The sequence below is a fragment of the Brassica napus genome, chromosome C9 (assembly GCF_020379485.1).
Source record: "Brassica napus cultivar Da-Ae chromosome C9, Da-Ae, whole genome shotgun sequence".
In the NCBI taxonomy this organism is placed as follows: Eukaryota; Viridiplantae; Streptophyta; class Magnoliopsida; order Brassicales; family Brassicaceae; genus Brassica; species Brassica napus.
In genome coordinates this window covers 44,229,011-44,246,837 of record NC_063452.1, presented here as the reverse complement: position 1 = coordinate 44,246,837, position 17,827 = coordinate 44,229,011, and the positions used below count along the sequence as shown (strand labels likewise).

Sequence of the window (17,827 nt, the reverse complement as noted above, 5' to 3'; positions counted from 1 at the left end):
TGAAACTTTTGATACTAGATGATGAGTTTAGGTTATTTGAATTATTTTTTATTAATAATTCAATAAAAAGTATATTCATAAAAAATATTGTTATCTTTTAAAAATAATGTCCGTTTTATTTGTTTCAATTTTTTGTTAAGTTTTATTATCTTTATATAGGTATATATTTTTAAAATTTTACATTTTTTATTTATCTATTAATGTTGTTTTAGGAAAATATAAAAATAAGAAAACTACAATTTGTCTATATATAAAATATTTATATATTTTTACACTATAAATATTCCTTTTCTTGTTTATGTGCTTTTGCAGAAAAGGAAAACTAAAATTAAAATTAAAATTTAATAAATTTTATCAAGAAAAATAAATAAAAATAATTGTTATCAATATTAATCAGATATGATTTTTTTGGTTCATTAAAGATATCTATGTAATTAACCCTCGTCACAATTAACGTCAGCGCAACGTAAAGAAAGTGACTTGTTAAATAATATTAAAATGACAGTACACCCCGTGATGCTTTTCTTGTTCACAAGAGCATGGATTATGCAACAGACATAATAATATGCATCGACTGTGTTGATTGATATTGTTGTTTATGAAGTCGTTTCTGCTTTTTGAACTTTTTTCTATTTTGAAAATTCTTTTGTTAAAGGAAAGACATTATTTGTAAAACTCTCGAGTTTTAGCTTGAAATCATCCTGACACTATATTGCTTATTCATGTTCATCGTTATCTTGGTCATCGTTTTTGACATTGATCTAACTTGGTTCACTTAGTAGTATAGAAGGGAATCTCAAAGTTTACTAGCCATTTATTGGATGTTTTCTCTTCTTATTTATTTGCCTATTCATTTCGTTTTTGGTAATTCGTGTTCTTAAGCAGGAAATGATAACTCATTTGTCATCTAGACAACATGTGATTAGGTCGAATAGAGTGAGTAAGCCCATAAATTAAACGGAGAAATTAACTGTAATAACCCATGAGTTTTAACTTGAAATCATCTTGATACTAGACATGTTATTCACATTCATCATTTTCATGTTCATTTTGACATTGACCTAACTTGATACACTTGTTAATATTTTAACTTGAAATCATCATGAGACTAGACATGTCATTCATATTGATCGTTTTCATGTTCATCGTTTTTGATATTAACCTAACTTGGTACATTTTTTTAATATTTTAAAGGGCGTTATTTGTTATATGTGACCTAACTTGGTACTCACACACAACATTAGACAACGACATATGACTCAATTAAAGAAACCAAGATTTTCAAATTAAGACAATACTATGAACTTAAAAGATTGCACATGACATAGAAATGATTTAAGAGAGCAAAAAATAATGATTAAACATAGAGAATGCTTAGTAGGGTAACAAAGAGCAATTAGATAATGTTTGGTTGTTTGGAGATATTTAGAGAGTAATATGATGAACAAAGTGAAGAAAGTGTATTATGAGCAAATGTCGATTAATCTGAAGAACAAAAACCTTGACATTAAACAATTTTTTTGTATCATTGACATTAGCTTGCCCACTTTCCTTTTGTTTACCAATTTTTAAGGGTAATTCTGATATTTTGAAATAATGAGACTATTTTACAAATTTCCTCCCATGGGATACTGATTCGAAAATGTCCTTTCAAAATGAATCATTTCAGACAACTTTCTCTTTATAATCTAGCTACTTCGTTTCCTCCTCTTGGATGGTACACGATCTTGTATGCGGTAAACTGAGCGAGAAAATGTTATATATATTGCTGAACAATCTTGAGGATGGGAAATACCTCTCCTTCTAGTATTCCATCCAACTCTTTGTAGTCTGTCGTAATTTGTGTCCAAAACCTTTTGATGTTTTTGTAGTCCATTTTACATTCTATTCCTGATCCCTCATTCAAAACCCATCATAAACCACATCTTTCTTTTTCCTTAAGTCATACTCCTGTAATACCAGTGGGTCTTCACGTCCGTTATTGTGGCTTGGTGGTCATTATCACCAGTTAATGGTTGTTGTGTTATTTTTTTCAGAGACTCGAACAACTTAGTTATTGACCATACAATCATCATGTGATAATTTCATGTACTTTAATTCCACTTACACAATATCTTGAATAATTCCCAATAGATCATTTACTTTTCCACTACCCTATTTCAAACACGCTTTAACTCTAAAATTCTTTAAAGATAAGTGAATTTTAATGGTATGGTAGCCAAATTAAATTTTAAAGTCTTTCCACATACACTACCATATACCATAAATTGTGATGTTACAACTTCATCTACATTGTACTTAAGCCATTGGTGTGGTGATGGTTTCAGTCCATATTTGTAGAGATCATCTGACCAGTCTTTTTCTTTTCGGGTTTGACTCATATTTTTGGCCAACCTTTCATCCTCATCATCCTATATGTTATTAATCATAAAGCCCAAATGAAAGTTATCAAGCTTCTTGTAACGTCTAAAGCTCATGACTAGAGTTTCATTCAAGTAGATTAGTATAAATGTGACGGATATGTGAACAAGTGATATAACTTGACGAGTTTCCTTAAAGCAACTCTTTTCTTCTATCATTTAGGAAATCAAATCGATTTTTATTCTTTTTGGTGACAATTTAAATTCTTCATCTCTTTTATTTACTTTGCTCATAAGTAAAGCTATATGAAATATTTTATTTTATCTTTGTGTTTTCTATTTCATTAAACTCTTATGATTTCTAATCTTTCTTGGTTTCAAAATTGTTAGCATATATTTACCACCATATCTTGAGCGTCATAATCTAAAATTTTAAACACATTCTCTGATAATTTTAGATAAAACTTCAAAAGTATAATATTTTATCTTAATTTATTCATTAGTAAATAAACTTTTTTTATAGTCTAAAAGTTGATTAACAAGTTGTTTACAAATCTGATAATAAGAAATCTGATGATTAGATAAATGCTAACTTACCTAAATAATTACAAGAAAATATTGATGTCTTGTATCCCCAAGATGTTTTGATATAATCGCTCATGTTCTTTCACAATATCCATAAAATTCAAAAGATTAACTTTGTGTTGCCACTTCTCTAGAGTGATCTTTGGCTAGTGTCATAACTTATTACATGTTAAGTATAAACGAATTTTGACATTTCTCCTCTAGATATACCAAAATTTCGGAGTAAGAATGATGCACTACAAGAAAAAACCAGTGCCTAGCTTATAACGGTATACTAGAACACCAGAGATTATTTAGCTCGATTGGAAAAAAATCTTGCCATTATGTCAAAAGTCTCCGGTTTGAATGATTACTGGAATAAAACTAATATTATATATTGTAAATAGGAGTTTTCCTGCGTCAATACGCAGAAATAATAATTTTAAATACAATATTTTTTCTTAAAAAGTATAATCTATATTCGAACATTATTATTTTAATATTTTAATTTCAATGGTTTGAAAAAAAAATCATGAACGTATTTTTTGTGGTCTTATTTCTTTTGATTTGGGTTAACTATTTCAATTTGATTTTATTTGAATTTTAATAAAGTTAAATTACATTTTATAAAAATATTTTTATTTATATTATATTATATTTAATGATTATTTATTTTTAAATATATATCTTATCATCTAGTTTTAAATATATACATATATATATAAATAAATTCTAATAATTTTGAGATTTTTTGTCTTGATTAAAATATGTTAAACTTAGAAATTAATTTGTTAATTAACCTGATGAACAGTGAAAAATAAATAAACTTTTAATCATTTAACTATCAAAAAAAAATTGATTAGTGCTACTTTAGTTTTGTATTTGTTGATGCACATTTACAATTAATTTTGGTAAAATATATATATTTATACAAATATTATATATAAGTTAATCTTATTAAAATTATATTTGTAATCTTATTCACTTTGTTTTCATTATATATATATATATATATATGACTTTAGTAGTGATATATGAGTTATTAATATATTTTAATAGTTTTATCAAAAATAAATATTTATATGGAAAATTTATATCAATGATGATATATGAGTTATTAGTCATTACCATATTTAAAAAAATTTGTTAAAAAAATATAAATAATTATAAGAAAATTATACATGTCACAAATAGTTTGACGCCATGTCATCTATTTTTAGTGTCATGTCATCTTTGTTTAGTGAGAATGAATGTAGTGATGACATATGTACAATTCACTTCTCAAATAATGTCTAGAAAATTTCGGGATTGAGGGTTTACAAGTTTCAGCCTTGAACTTTCTTTTATTCTAAAAAAACACTATCAGAATTTCTGCTACTGCAAAATTAAGCGGACATAATAGCATTTGAGAAAAAAAGATACAATGAAAGAGAAAAGTAACTAATTTATTTTTTTCTCAAATAAAAATAGATAAACTTTTATTTTACCTGATTGGTAAATTATGAGATGAGAATATTTCCTTGCTACAAAATTTTACTCTGTTAACGACATCTCAGAACCATATTATCATTTGCCAACGTGTCTCTAGTGTGAGTTTTTAGGCACCGGGAAACAATTACTTACACATTTCCAAATCAGGTAGAACGAAATATCAATGCTCTGCTGATAGTTGTTGTCTGGCACATCTCTCATCAATCATGCCACAGGTATATATATATATTTTAGTTATCATCTACTATTTTCTCACCTTATATTAATAACTCTGCGTAGGTATCGCGTGTTGGAGTTTTGTGGAAAAAAGGGGGAAACACTTTTTTTGACGAAAAAAAATTCTAGAGAATTGTGTATGAAGGTTGAGAGATAATTTCGCCGTGCTCGAATTTTTCATTTTTCTCGAGAAGAGAAAAAAAGGGTTGAAACTTTTGTGGTCTCTCTGGTCAACATTTTGGTTTGGTTGAGTGCACCGACGTTAATCGCATTAAAGCTTTTTGTAAAATTGGATCTGGCCGTAATCATTAGCACCAACTCTTCTCCTTTTGTGCTGGCTCCTTATTTTTCTCAAAACGCGTGTGAACAATCTGAAGTGTCATTGTTTTTATTGAATTGGTCTCGTTCGTTCTGGGAAGTCAGCTCCAAATTTCGATCAGGGTTGTTGATTTTCCTTTTTGTCAAAGTTTCGATCTTGATCGAATTGAAGAGCTATATAATCGTTCTACTATTGCATTGGGGCAATTTTGATCTGAAAGCATTGGTCTTTGTGGAGTATCTGATGAAATGAGAAGCAAGGAATGGGTTATCAGAATCGGGGTGGTTTAGTTTTATGGTTGATTCTCATCTCTGGGTTCTTGGTGGTAACAACCTTGGAAGAGAATATAGAAAAAGATGAGGCTTTTCTTACTCAATTCGTGGCTCCATCAACAGGGATGGTCAATGAACAAATGGTAAGCACCTGCCCTTTTGCTTGTTTGATTCTTATGTGATGGGAGAGGGTTTAAAATTGACTTGCTTAAAGTTTGGTTTTATTGACTTAAGTTTGCATTTCTGGTCTTGATACATACTCCCTGGAGGAATCTAGATTGTCTGAGAAGAGAATTAAGATCTACCCTCAATGCTATGCTTTTCATTTTGTTGTTGTAGCTTTTAAAAGTTGTTTGTCTCTTGTGTGTCATATACACTGTTTGACAGGTAGAATCGTCATGGACGCGGAGTTGTTGGCAAGATTCAGATTGTGTGAAGGAAGCTGTTGCAGTATTCAATTTATGTTTACCAGCATCAAGGGAGCTATTTGGTTTCCAGCATTCCCATCTTAAGCAGACTCTTCTTGGTTGTATCCAAGAACAAGCAAAGTTGAATGGTCTTAACCTCAAGTATCGCAAGCTCTTACCATATGTGTTTCATACTCCAAGGAGAAATCTAGCTTCTAGACCTGTCTCCCCTTCCCCTTCCCCTCCTCCTAAGCGTAGTCGAGGCCCACCTACCCGATCAAGATCCCCATCTCCTAGTAATTCATTTTTTCCACCAACAAGATCTCCACCTCCTCTTCCTCCTGCTAAGAAAACAGCTTCATCTGCCAAAAGAAAAGAGGAACATGAGAAAACAATCATCATCGCGGTTGTTTCCACTGCTGTTTCAACGTTTCTGCTTGCTGCATTGCTCTTCTTATGCTGCACCAGAGTTTGCGGAAAGGGTGCAGGAGGCCGGAAATATGATGAACGGCCTCTTCTCAGTTTAAGCAGTAGCGAACACTCTGTTGGTAATTTTATATACATATATCCACTTTCTTATCTAAACAGAAAATCTCTTAACTATATATGAGCATCAGAAAATGCTTTTAAAATGTTATCAGGTTCCTCCATCAACTATGGTGGTTCTATCAAAGGAGGTAATCAATCCTTTAACATTTACTCAAACCAAGGAAAGATGTCTTCTTTCGATGGAAGCAACTCCGACACTTCTGATTCCTTAGAAGAAAGGCTATCACACGAAGGAATGCGTAATAATAATATTAACGGCAGTCACGGGCTTCCTCCTTTGAAGCCTCCACCTGGAAGAACATCTTCCGCACATTTAGGGAAGCCTCCTTCTGGAAAAGTTGAGCCTCTTCCACATGAACCACCCAAGTTTCTTAAGGTATCCTCAAACAAGGGTTCTCATCATCCTCAAACGCCAGTTCCACCACCGCCCATGCCATCTTCTGCCGGTCCTCCACGACCACCACCTCCAGCTCCTCCACCTGGTTCTGGTGGCCCTAAGCCACCTCCTCCTCCTGGACCAAAAGGACCACCTCCTCCTCCTGGACAAAAAGGACCACGTCCACCCCCACCGATGAGTCTTGGTCCAAAAGCTCCTCGACCGTCTTCTGGACCTGCAAAATCACCATCAGATGATGATGGTGCTCCCAAAACAAAGCTGAAGCCGTTTTTCTGGGATAAAGTGCAAGCAAATCCAGAACATTCGATGGTTTGGAACGACATAAGATCAGGGTCCTTCCAGTAAGTCATAGCTCTTTAAATCCTCTTAAAGTGTATAACATTGGTGCGGTTACCAAGTATAACAAATGTTAATGCTTTTCCAGGTTCAATGAAGAGATGATAGAGTCGTTATTTGGATATGCAGCTGCAGACAAGATCAAAAGCGACAAGAAGGGTGCCTCTGGACAAGCTGCGCCACAGTTTGTTCAGATTCTTGAACCAAAGAAAGGACAAAACCTATCGATTCTCTTGCGTGCTTTGAATGCAACTACTGAAGAAGTGTGTGATGCACTTCGTGAAGGTATAAACCCTTTTCTTTTTTTCTTTCTTTCTTTCTTCTTCGATGTGTTATCTAACATAATCTTGGTTGAATCAGGAAATGAGCTTCCTGTAGAATTCATTCAGACTCTGTTAAAGATGGCGCCAACACCGGAAGAAGAGCTAAAGCTTAGATTATACTGTGGTGAAATAGCTCAGCTGGGAACAGCTGAACGATTCCTGAAAGCAGTAGTTGATATCCCTTTCGCTTTCAAGCGTCTTGAGGCACTTCTATTCATGTGTACACTCTATGAAGAAATTGCCTTTGTTAAAGAGTCGTTTCAGACATTGGAGGTGCCTTTCTTTCATCTTTCTTAAGAAACTTGCTCTTGCTTCTTATCTGTTCTAAATGCATCTTGTTTGGTGTGTATATTTGAAGGTTGCTTGTCAAGAACTTAGGGGAAGTAGGCTGTTCCTGAAGCTCCTAGAGGCGGTTCTTAAGACCGGAAATCGAATGAACGATGGTACATTTAGAGGTGGCGCTCAAGCTTTTAAGCTTGACACTCTTTTGAAACTAGCAGATGTGAAGGGAACCGATGGGAAAACAACGCTACTCCAATTTGTTATTCAAGAGATAATCAGAACCGAAGGGAGGAGAGCTGCGCGTACCATCAGAGAGAGCCAAAGCTTCTCCAGTGTCAAAACAGAAGATCTAATGGCAGAGGAAGCCTCTGAAGAGATGGAAGATAGTTACCGCAATCTTGGACTTCAGAAAGTCTCAGGCTTGAGCAGTGAGCTTGAACATGTGAAGAAATCAGCAAACATCGACGCTGATGGTTTGACAGGGACAGTTCTTAAAATGGGCCACGCCTTGTCGAAGGCTCGAGACTTTGTCAACTCAGAGATGAAGAGTTCAGGTGAGGTAAGTGGGTTTCGTGAAGCGCTTGAGGATTTCATTCAAAACGCGGAAGGAAGCATTGAGTCGATTCTAATGGAAGAGAAGAGGATAATGGCTCTGGTGAAGAGCACAGGGGACTACTTCCATGGGAAAGCAGGGAAAGATGAAGGGTTGCGTTTGTTTGTGATTGTACGCGATTTCTTGATAATCTTGGATAAGATCTGCAAAGAAGTCAAAGGAAGACCGGTAAAGATGGCGAGAAAACAGGGCTCAACAGCTTCAGCTTCTTCTGAAACTCCGAGACAAGCACCATCGTTAGATCCTAAACAGAAGCTGTTTCCTGCTATTACAGAGCGACGCATGGATCAGTCTAGTTCAGATTCAGACTAAACAAAAAAAAAAACACAATCTTTGTTTTGTTACGTGTTAGACGTCAGGTTTTTGTAACTGGTGATCAGATGAACAATCACAAAAAGAGCATTTGAGGTCAAAAGCTGGTGCTGACATTTTCGGCCTTAGTTTTAGAAACACAGTTTCACTTCTTGATTCTTGTTTGTAGATTAGTAACTACTACTTGTGTGTTTGCTTTTGTAACATTATTATCAACCCAACTTTTGAATAGTGAACGTTTGTTGTTGCAGAAATTAATTTATATCATGCTCATTTTCGTAAAACATTTTCATATTACACAAACTAAAAACAAAGATGTCCAACAAGCAACATAAAGAAACATAGCCACTACTACATGTGATCTAATATTAGCTTTCTTTCTTTTCTTTTTTTTTGTCACAAGTGATCTATATTAGCTAGTACACGGTTATTTTATATGAAAGCCAAAGAGAAAACAGAGTCAGAGATCGACTTTGTCCTGTTTCTTGCGTTAAAAGGCCTAATCTTCCTGAGGTTTTGAAGGACCAGACTTCTTGGGGAGGAGGAGATTGTGGATATTGGGCATCACTCCTCCATTAGCAATAGTCACATCTCCAAGAAGCTTGCTTAGCTCCTCATCGTTTCTCACGGCGAGCTGGATGTGACGAGGGACGATACGTGTCTTCTTGTTGTCTCTTGCTGCGTTTCCAGCAAGTTCAAGTACCTAAAGAGAATCAAACACAAACATGTTTCAGCCTCAACAACAAAAGCTGGATGCTTTCATTTCAGTAACACTCTGTTTGGTAATAAGATCAAACTACCCAAAAAAACGAAAACTTTATCGAATTCGAATCAAACGTTACCAATTAACGGATAAATTACTGAAATACCCTAAATTTGCATGGCATATTCGTAATATAGAAGAACCATAGATTGACTCTAGATCACGCAAAAACAGAGACGTCACCGATACGATTATGCGACGGATAGGAGAATAATCACCTCGGCGGCTAGATACTCGAGGACGGCGGCGAGATAAACCGGAGCACCAGCTCCGACACGTTCGGCGTATTTACCGGCTTTGAGGAATCGAGCGATACGACCCACCGGGAATTGGAGCCCCGCCTTGCTGCTACGAGACGTGGCTTTCTTCGCCGCACCGGATCCGAGAGTTTTTCCGCGACCTGCCATCTTTTTAACAATCAAGGAGAGCGAATGAAATTTGAGATGAATCCTTTGACAATGATCGAGCGTGGGAGACAACGAACCTGTTTACTTTTTATATGCCCATGTTAAATAAAGTAACTGGCCAATCATATTAGAGTACGCTGATCGTTGATTTTTATACCGTTGATGCTTATTCAATGAACGGCTACGATTTGAATGTTTTTCTCCCACCGCTTGGTTGTTTTGTTTTTTTGAACTCGTTACTCGTATCAATGATATGGCGAGGGAATTTCCAAAATATTCCGGGAAAATAAAATAAAATTCAATTTACTGTTCATTTGTATATGTTATGGGATGGACAAATCGAAACTAAATTACAAAGTTAACAGCCCAAGTATGGGCCTAAAAGACTAATAACCCCAGTTACGCAGCATTTTGATATTTTTCATTTTATAAATATGTATTTGATATTATTACAAATATTTTAAATATATAATTTTCATTTTAGTGTTATATATTGTGTAACTCTATAATATTATTGTTTATACTTCTTATTTGGCATTATTAATATATAATGATTTGTTTAATATATTTTACCTTGTTATTTTACTTTATTACTTACGAATATAATTTCGGATTAGGTATAATAAAATAACACTCTGAAATAATCAAATAGAGAACCTCCTACAAAATATGTTTTTCTTTAATTTATACATTTTGCATATAATATATTTATAAAATTTATTTATTTATATTATAGAATATATATGTTTAAGATAATTTATATTTACATGTTGTGTTAAAAAAAATATATTTAACATATATCACTATAGTATTTTATGGGATTTATAAGTAAAAACTCTGTTTTGCTTAAATATTATACTCCTATTATTTTAGTAAATTCTATTGATATAAGATAGTTTTTGATGTTATGATATAATGTATTTTTTTAATTAAGATTTCAAAATATTAAATTACATTAATTTTTACAACATATATAGTTTGTTTTTTTTCTGGTGCATTTTTCAAAAATTTATTCTCTATTATCTATGATTTTATCTTTTCTAAAATTTGAAATATTATCATTTTGAGTTTGAATATTTATTTTGAAAATTATATATTTTGTCAAGAAAACTTTGGAAAATTACACAACTATTTTTGAGTTTGGAAGATTACATGGATTTTGAATTTGTTTTTGTTACTACATTAAGATGGTTGCTTCCTGACACTACGTGCTAGACTATCCGCCTTTGAGTTTTGCGTCCTTGGTAAATAGCTGATCTCTGATCTAATGAAACTTTCTCTCAGGATCTTGATATCTTCTAAATAATTTGCAAATGCTGGTCATTCTTCTGGTTCCAAAACCATCTTCACCAATTGAGAACAATATGTTGCAAACGTAACCTGAAATTGACGTAAGTTTTTCATACATTTCATTGCCCATAATAGAGCTTCTATCTCCGCATGCAGAGGAGTTAGACAAGCCCAGACATTCCTCACCCCCAACAAACCATCAAAACCTTCTAAAGTACTGAGCCAACCTTGTCCTGAGAAAGTATCATTCTCCTTCCAAGAGCCATCTGTGAAGCACCATCTTCCTGGGATCGATGGAAGGGTTGTAGGCTGGACCGGTGATACTATCATGTTTCCTTTTAGTACATGTGCCTCAGTCCAGAGTGTTGACTCTGTTTCTGCCAATTTAAGCGTATCTCGAGGAGCCATGTCCAGATTACTAAAAACTTTATTATTCATTCATTTCCAAATATACCATAGTATCCACGCAAACTGATGATCATCCATCTGCGGGGAGACTCGCCAAAAGAGATGGTCCACATTTGTGAAGAGGGAGTTTGTGGGGAAAATAGATGGGTTTGATGGTATCTTGGAGAGAGCCCAAACCTGAAGTGCTAGAGGACATTCAAAAAACACATGGTTGATCGATTCATCATCCGCTCCACATCGTGCACAACATATATCCCCTTGTATTCCTCGTGCTTTCAGATTCTTCTTGATTGCTATACACCATGTCACTAATTGCCATAGAAAATGTTTCATTTTTGGGGGGCACCGTATTTTCTAACAGAATGCCTTCAATGCATCAACTGTAGATCCAAACATTAAAGGTGGTCTTTCCCTATCTGGGTAGACACATTCTATATGATATCCTGATTTAACCGTATACTTCCGATTATTTGTGAAATGACATCCATCCATGTCTACCATCTGGGTTCTACTCAGTGGTATACTTTCTATGATTTTCACATCCTGAGGATCTATCAAAGCCCGGAGTACCAGGGAGTTCCAGGTTCGCGAAGTAGAATCAATAAGAGAATCCACTGTTAGGTCTGGGGAAAAATTGTGTTGATTTTTATTTGCTGGTCTCGGGCGAGTGGTTGGGAGCCATGGGTCATTCCATACAGATATAGATGATCCTGATCCTACCTTTTTAATTAGTCCTTTGCTAACCAGAGATCTAGCAGAAACAATACTCCGTCAGCCATATGACGGAGAATATGAACGAATCGGTTCCAGGGGTGAGGCGTTCCTGTAATACTGACCTTTAAACTCAAGCAAATCAAGTATTTGGCTTCTCTATCAGACGTCATAACTGTTTACCAAGCATATCTGTATTGAAATTAGTGATATCTTTAAATCCTAATCCTTTGTCCTCCTTATTTACACATATTTTATCCCATGATTTCCAGTGCATGCCTCTTGTGCCTCCCCCTAGACTTCACCATAATTGTGCAACCGCGGTTGTCAGTTTTTTTGCGGTTGCCTTAGGTAAACGATAGCAAGACATGACATGATTTGGTAATGTCGTAACCACTGATTTTATAATCACTTACTTTCCTCCTTTAACTCTATTATTTATCCGGTCCTGCACGAAGCTAAAAACTTGTATTTTGTATCCCCCAAGATTTTCTGGAAGACCTAGATAAGATCTCATGCCTCCAATATTCTGGATTCCTAAAATATCTCGTAACTCATGTTTAAACGATTCCTCAATTTTGTGCCCAAATTGAATGGAGGACTTATCAAAATTTATAAGTTTACCTGATACTACCTCATATTCCTTCAATATCCTGAGAATAGTTTGACACTCTTCCTTTTGAGCCTTACAAAAGAAAAGACTATCGTCCGCAAATAGCAAATGAGATATCGATGAACATGCTCTAGCTACCTTCATACCCGTTAAGTGTCGTTCTCTCTCCGCCTTTTTAATATTTACAATTAAAGCCTCAGTACACAAAATAAATAAATAAGGAGATAAAGGATCCCCTTGTCGTAAACCCCTATGTGGAGTAATAAGACCCCGTGGTTGACCATTTAGTTGAACCCGGTATTGTACCGATGATATACACTCCATCATTAAAGTAATCCAATGAAAATCAAAACTCATCTTCTGTAGTAGAGCCTTGATGAAATCCCATTCCACTCTATCATACGCTTTACTCATATCCGTTTTAATCGCCATATATTTTCGTTGACATGCCTTATTAGTCCGTAATCCATGAAACATTTCCTGAGCTATAAGGATATTATCCGAAATCAACCTTCCTGGCACAAAGGCCGATTGAGTTTCTGATATGAGGGCGGGTAGACAGCTTTTCAACCGCTAACATAAAACTTTCGAGATAATTTTATACCCAACATTACATAGACTAATTGGCCTTAGTTCCGTCATCCTTGTAGGACTCTCTGTCTTTGGGATCATACAAATATTAGTAATATTCAACCTTGGATCCATTATTCCAGAAACCAAAAAATTATTTACCATATCCACCAAATCTTTCTTAATGATGTGCCAGGAATGTTGAAAGAAAAGAGTTGTCATGCCGTCTGGTCCTGGTGCCTTCTCTGGGTGCATCATAAACAAAGCTTCTCTGACGTCATCCTCTGTCGCTAACCTCAACAATCGTTGATTCATCTGTGGAGTAAGGCCCGGTGTTACCTCTGTGAGGAAATCATCAAACTCTGTTGGTGAAGTAGTAGTAAAAAGCTCCTCAAAATAGTCTACTGCTACCTTTTCCACACCAATATCCTCCGCAATCCAATTTCCTGTAGCATCATGGAGACCTACAATCCTATTACGGACCCGTCTTTGTTTAGTTAAAGCGTGGTAGAACTTTGTATTAAGATCCCCCGATGAGTACCACATATTCTTACTTTTCTTGTGCCAATACTCCTCCTCGTCTTTATATGCATCTTGTAGCTTCCTAGACACCTCTAAAATATCCTACTGAGATCTAGTGTTATCCGTTTGTACCTCCTCAAGGGCTTTCTGTAACTCATTTATTTTTTCCTTTCCATATGGTGGTTTATTTTTCCGCCATGTAGCAATTTCGTGTCGACAATTACTAATTTTTTCCACTATCCCATTTTCTCGTATGTCACTATTATCTGACCAGCCCATTGTAATTGATTCCAGAAGACCTTCTTGTCCAATCCATCTTTTATCGAAACGAAATTGTCCTTTTCGCCTGGGAACTTTATCTTCTAGATAAGCCACCACTGGGTGATGATCAAATGCCACTGCCCCTTTTCCTTTTCCTCTCCTCCCTCGCCATGACATTTTATTTCTCCGAGCCGGGAATTCCACTAAACCACTATTCCTGATCATATTGTTAAAAGGAATAAATGAATCCGCGCTTCGCAAAGATCCCCCATCCTTCTCATGATTTCCAGTGATCTCATTTAAATCACCAATGATAAACCAAGGATCAGATCGAGATAGCCCATATCTAGTCAAACGCTCCCATACTTGTTCCCTTAACTTTGGAACTGGATCGCCATACACAAACGTAAGATAAACCGTTTTGCCAAGAGCCATTGTTTCCACATCAATCATTCTATTACTAGAGTATAAGACCTGAACCTGATACTCATCATTGTAGAAAAGCACTAAATCACCACTCCTTCCCACTGGGTCTACTGTAATCAAATTATCAAATCCAAAATGTGATTGAAACCCTTGAACGAATTCTGAATCTTGCTTTGTTTCAGATAAAAATAAAAAAATATGGTTTATGTTTATGTCAAATCTCCCTTAAATAACTTATGGCCCACTTGTTTCTCATACCTCGAAAATTTCAACTTAGAACTCTCATATTAAAAAAGTATATAAAAGGCTTCCAAGAGCTGGCTAATTTAGATTTAATGATACCGTGAAAACCCATCCGCCAAAACACCAGAAAAAACCAACCTGTCAATACTAATAAATTTTGCAAAACCATAATAATCTCTTGATTATCTCCATTCGATAGTAAGTCTTTAGTGGCCGTACTCTCCTTGCAAAACTTCTCAGACCTTTGTACCATAGCAACATCAACAGAATAAGAACAGAACTCTTTTCCCGACATAAGTAAAATAAGTATAAACATTATCTGTCCGTAGCCGTGGAGTGTTAATATTGTGGACCTCTTTTTCAATGCCATAGTCAAAACAAAATAACACCAAATACTAATTATGCCCTGAAATAAACAAACTCCATGAGAGAACCTCTTGTGAACTATCCCAAAATGCCTCATCCAACCGCACATTACGACCAAAACCATTCATAAAGTACATAATTTTGTCATGATATAGCGTAGACCACTACCAGCCCATAACGAAACATGTACTGTTCAGAAAGCCTTCCTCAACCCCAATTCTCTTATCTGCAACTGGTTTAAAGAGACCAGCTGTAGTAATGATAACTGTGACACAGTTCTATACGTCTTGATCATGAACCAGAAACCAATAAACCATATGTAACCATTTATCCAGTCATAACATCCCAGAACACTAAATTGACCAACAACAACAGCACAATTCATCATTATCCAAAAGATTAAGTTAACACTCTGCAGTCTCAGATACCAAATACCATATTCAAATCAGTAAATTTTATTCCATAATTTAAATAAGCCAAAACCACAGCACCCAAACAATAACTCCACCCTGACCCAAATAAACCGAAAAAATGCTAGCAATGCTCATAGAGCTTATTGAAATCATAATAAAAACCATAGTAGAGACACCCAAACAATCCCAAACCTTAGCTAAATTTGTTTTCAGATCCATAAAAATTCTTAAGGTTTTGGCTGTCTAGGGTTTGAAGGACCCTTTTCTTCTACCTGTTTAGCACCTCCTCCTTTGCGCACACCTTGCTTGATTGTCGTGCGCTTACGAGGTGAAAGAAGAACTTGCGCAAACTTCTTCATGTTGTTTCCACCTGCAGCTGTTGAGAAGAGTTGTTTGAACTTTTGGTAATGTTTTCTAAATTTTTCTCAACAGTCTGTTATAACTAAAATAAAATATAAATTTATAAATTAAAATTTGATTTGTCATTAATATTTTAAATAAATTATTAAAATTTCATAGTTTTCTAATAACATATTTTTAAATAGTATATGAACTAAAGGTTATTATAAACCATTATATTTTTTTGTATAAATATTTTTAAACAATATATTGTTGAGAGTTTCAAAATAAATAAAAAGATAAGATATAGTTCTAGATATAAAAGTTTAACCTATGTTAATAAATTTATTTTTGTATAAAAATATTATATCGTTTATGAATTTTAGCCCATTTCACTACAAGAAAACAGCGGCATACTGAGGGAAAAATCGTCGGTATGCAATCGGAATAACGCTATTCCGACGACATACCGACGAAAAAAGTCCTCGGAAATTCATCTTTCTTCGGAAATCCCTCGGAAATTTCCGACGGAATTCCGAGGAAACCCTATTTCCTCGAAATTTCCGAGGACCACAAATTCGTCGGAAATTCCTCGGAATATTCCGAGGAAGATGTCGTCGGAATATTCCGAGGGATAAACTTCCTCGGAATATTTCCAAAATTAAAAAACAAATTATAAATTTATTTTTTTAAATTGAAATTCGAAAATATAAAATTAAAATTGAAATAGAAAACATATTTAAAATACAAAAAATAATAAAATAGTTTTTATAAATAAAAAAATGTTTTATAAATACAAAATTAGTTTTAATAAATATGAAATCATCTTTTTATAAATACAAAATAGTTTTTATAAATATAAAAAATAATAAAATAGTGTTTATAAATAAAAAAATGTTATATAAATACAAAATTAGTTTTATAAATATAAATATTTTTATAGATATGAAATCATCTTTTTATAAATACAAAATAGTTTTTATAAATACAAAAAATAATAAAATAGTGTTTATAAATCAAAAAAAATATTTTATAAATACAAAATTAATTTCAAAATATGAAATCATCTTTTATAAATCCAAAAAACAAATTTATATACCAAGAACGGTTTGTATATTTAAAAATATTTTTTATAAATACAAAAATAAAAAAAATAGTGTTTATAAATCAAAAAAATGTTTTATAAATACAAAATTAGTTTTAATAAATATAAATATTTTTATAAATATGAAATCATCTTTTATAAATCCAAAAATCGAATTTATATACAAAAAACGTTTTGTAAAATTGAATTTATATAGAAAAAACGTTTTGTAAATAAAAAAATAATGAACAATTTATAAAAAAAGTTCTAAATCAATTCAACACAACCAAATCACAATTCTAAACCTATTACACAACAAATCACAATCCTACCCAATCACCCTAACAAAAATCTATCAAAAACCTTCTAAAATCATCAAATCTACTTAAAAACCTAACAAATATGACCTAAGAGAGTGGGATAGGGTCCTTACATGATTTGTAAGAGAATGGAAAGGATTCGCCGGAGAGATCGTCGCGAGAGAAGGTGGAGAACGCCGGAAGGAGAGAGAGATCGCCGGAGAGAGAGATCGCCGGAGAGGAAGAAGAGAGAAATGGGGAAGAAGATGCGTTTCGAGTTTATAAAACCTTGGGTCCGACGGATATTTTCCATCGGAATTCCCTCAGTATTTTCAATTTCAATTTTCGCGAAATATTTGGCGGCTTGTTTGCCCGGTTAAATGAAAATATTCCGAGGAAATTCCGACGGCCACTTAAATATCTGTCGGAATTTCCTCGGAATATTTTCAATAATTCGAGGAAAAAGAATATCCTGTGCATGTATTTCTATTAATTTATATTGTTCCTCGGAATTTCCTCGGAATATTCCGAGGAAATACCGAGGAACTAGTGTTTGGGGTTTCAAAACATCAATTTTTTTTGCCGTATTTCATTTCTTATACAATTGTAATGCATACCATTGAGGATTCTTTGTATAGATGAGCATAAACCATGAAATAACAAATTTCAAA

General features: G+C 34.0%; 2 protein-coding genes across 2 annotated transcripts; one reads left to right on the top strand and one right to left on the bottom strand.

Annotated features, from left to right (window-relative positions):
• Positions 1-4,615: 4,615 nt before the first annotated feature.
• On the top strand, positions 4,616-8,699 carry LOC106423182 (formin-like protein 5). Its single transcript, XM_013863962.3, has 7 exons — positions 4,616-4,630; positions 4,695-5,365; positions 5,610-6,177; positions 6,271-6,916; positions 7,000-7,196; positions 7,272-7,507; positions 7,593-8,699. The coding sequence occupies exons 2-7, from the start codon at positions 5,213-5,215 to the stop codon at positions 8,439-8,441; spliced, it is 2,649 nt and encodes an 882-aa protein (XP_013719416.1). The 5' UTR covers positions 4,616-4,630; positions 4,695-5,212; the 3' UTR covers positions 8,442-8,699.
• Positions 8,700-8,714: 15 nt separating this feature from the next.
• LOC111210538 (histone H2A.6) lies at positions 8,715-9,709 on the bottom strand. Its single transcript, XM_022711003.2, has 2 exons — positions 9,423-9,709; positions 8,715-9,144 (listed from the first exon to the last, which is right to left on the bottom strand). Exons 1-2 carry the CDS (start codon positions 9,609-9,611, stop codon positions 8,941-8,943), a joined length of 393 nt encoding a protein of 130 aa, XP_022566724.1. The 5' UTR covers positions 9,612-9,709; the 3' UTR covers positions 8,715-8,940.
• Between the last annotated feature and the right edge of the window lie 8,118 nt (positions 9,710-17,827).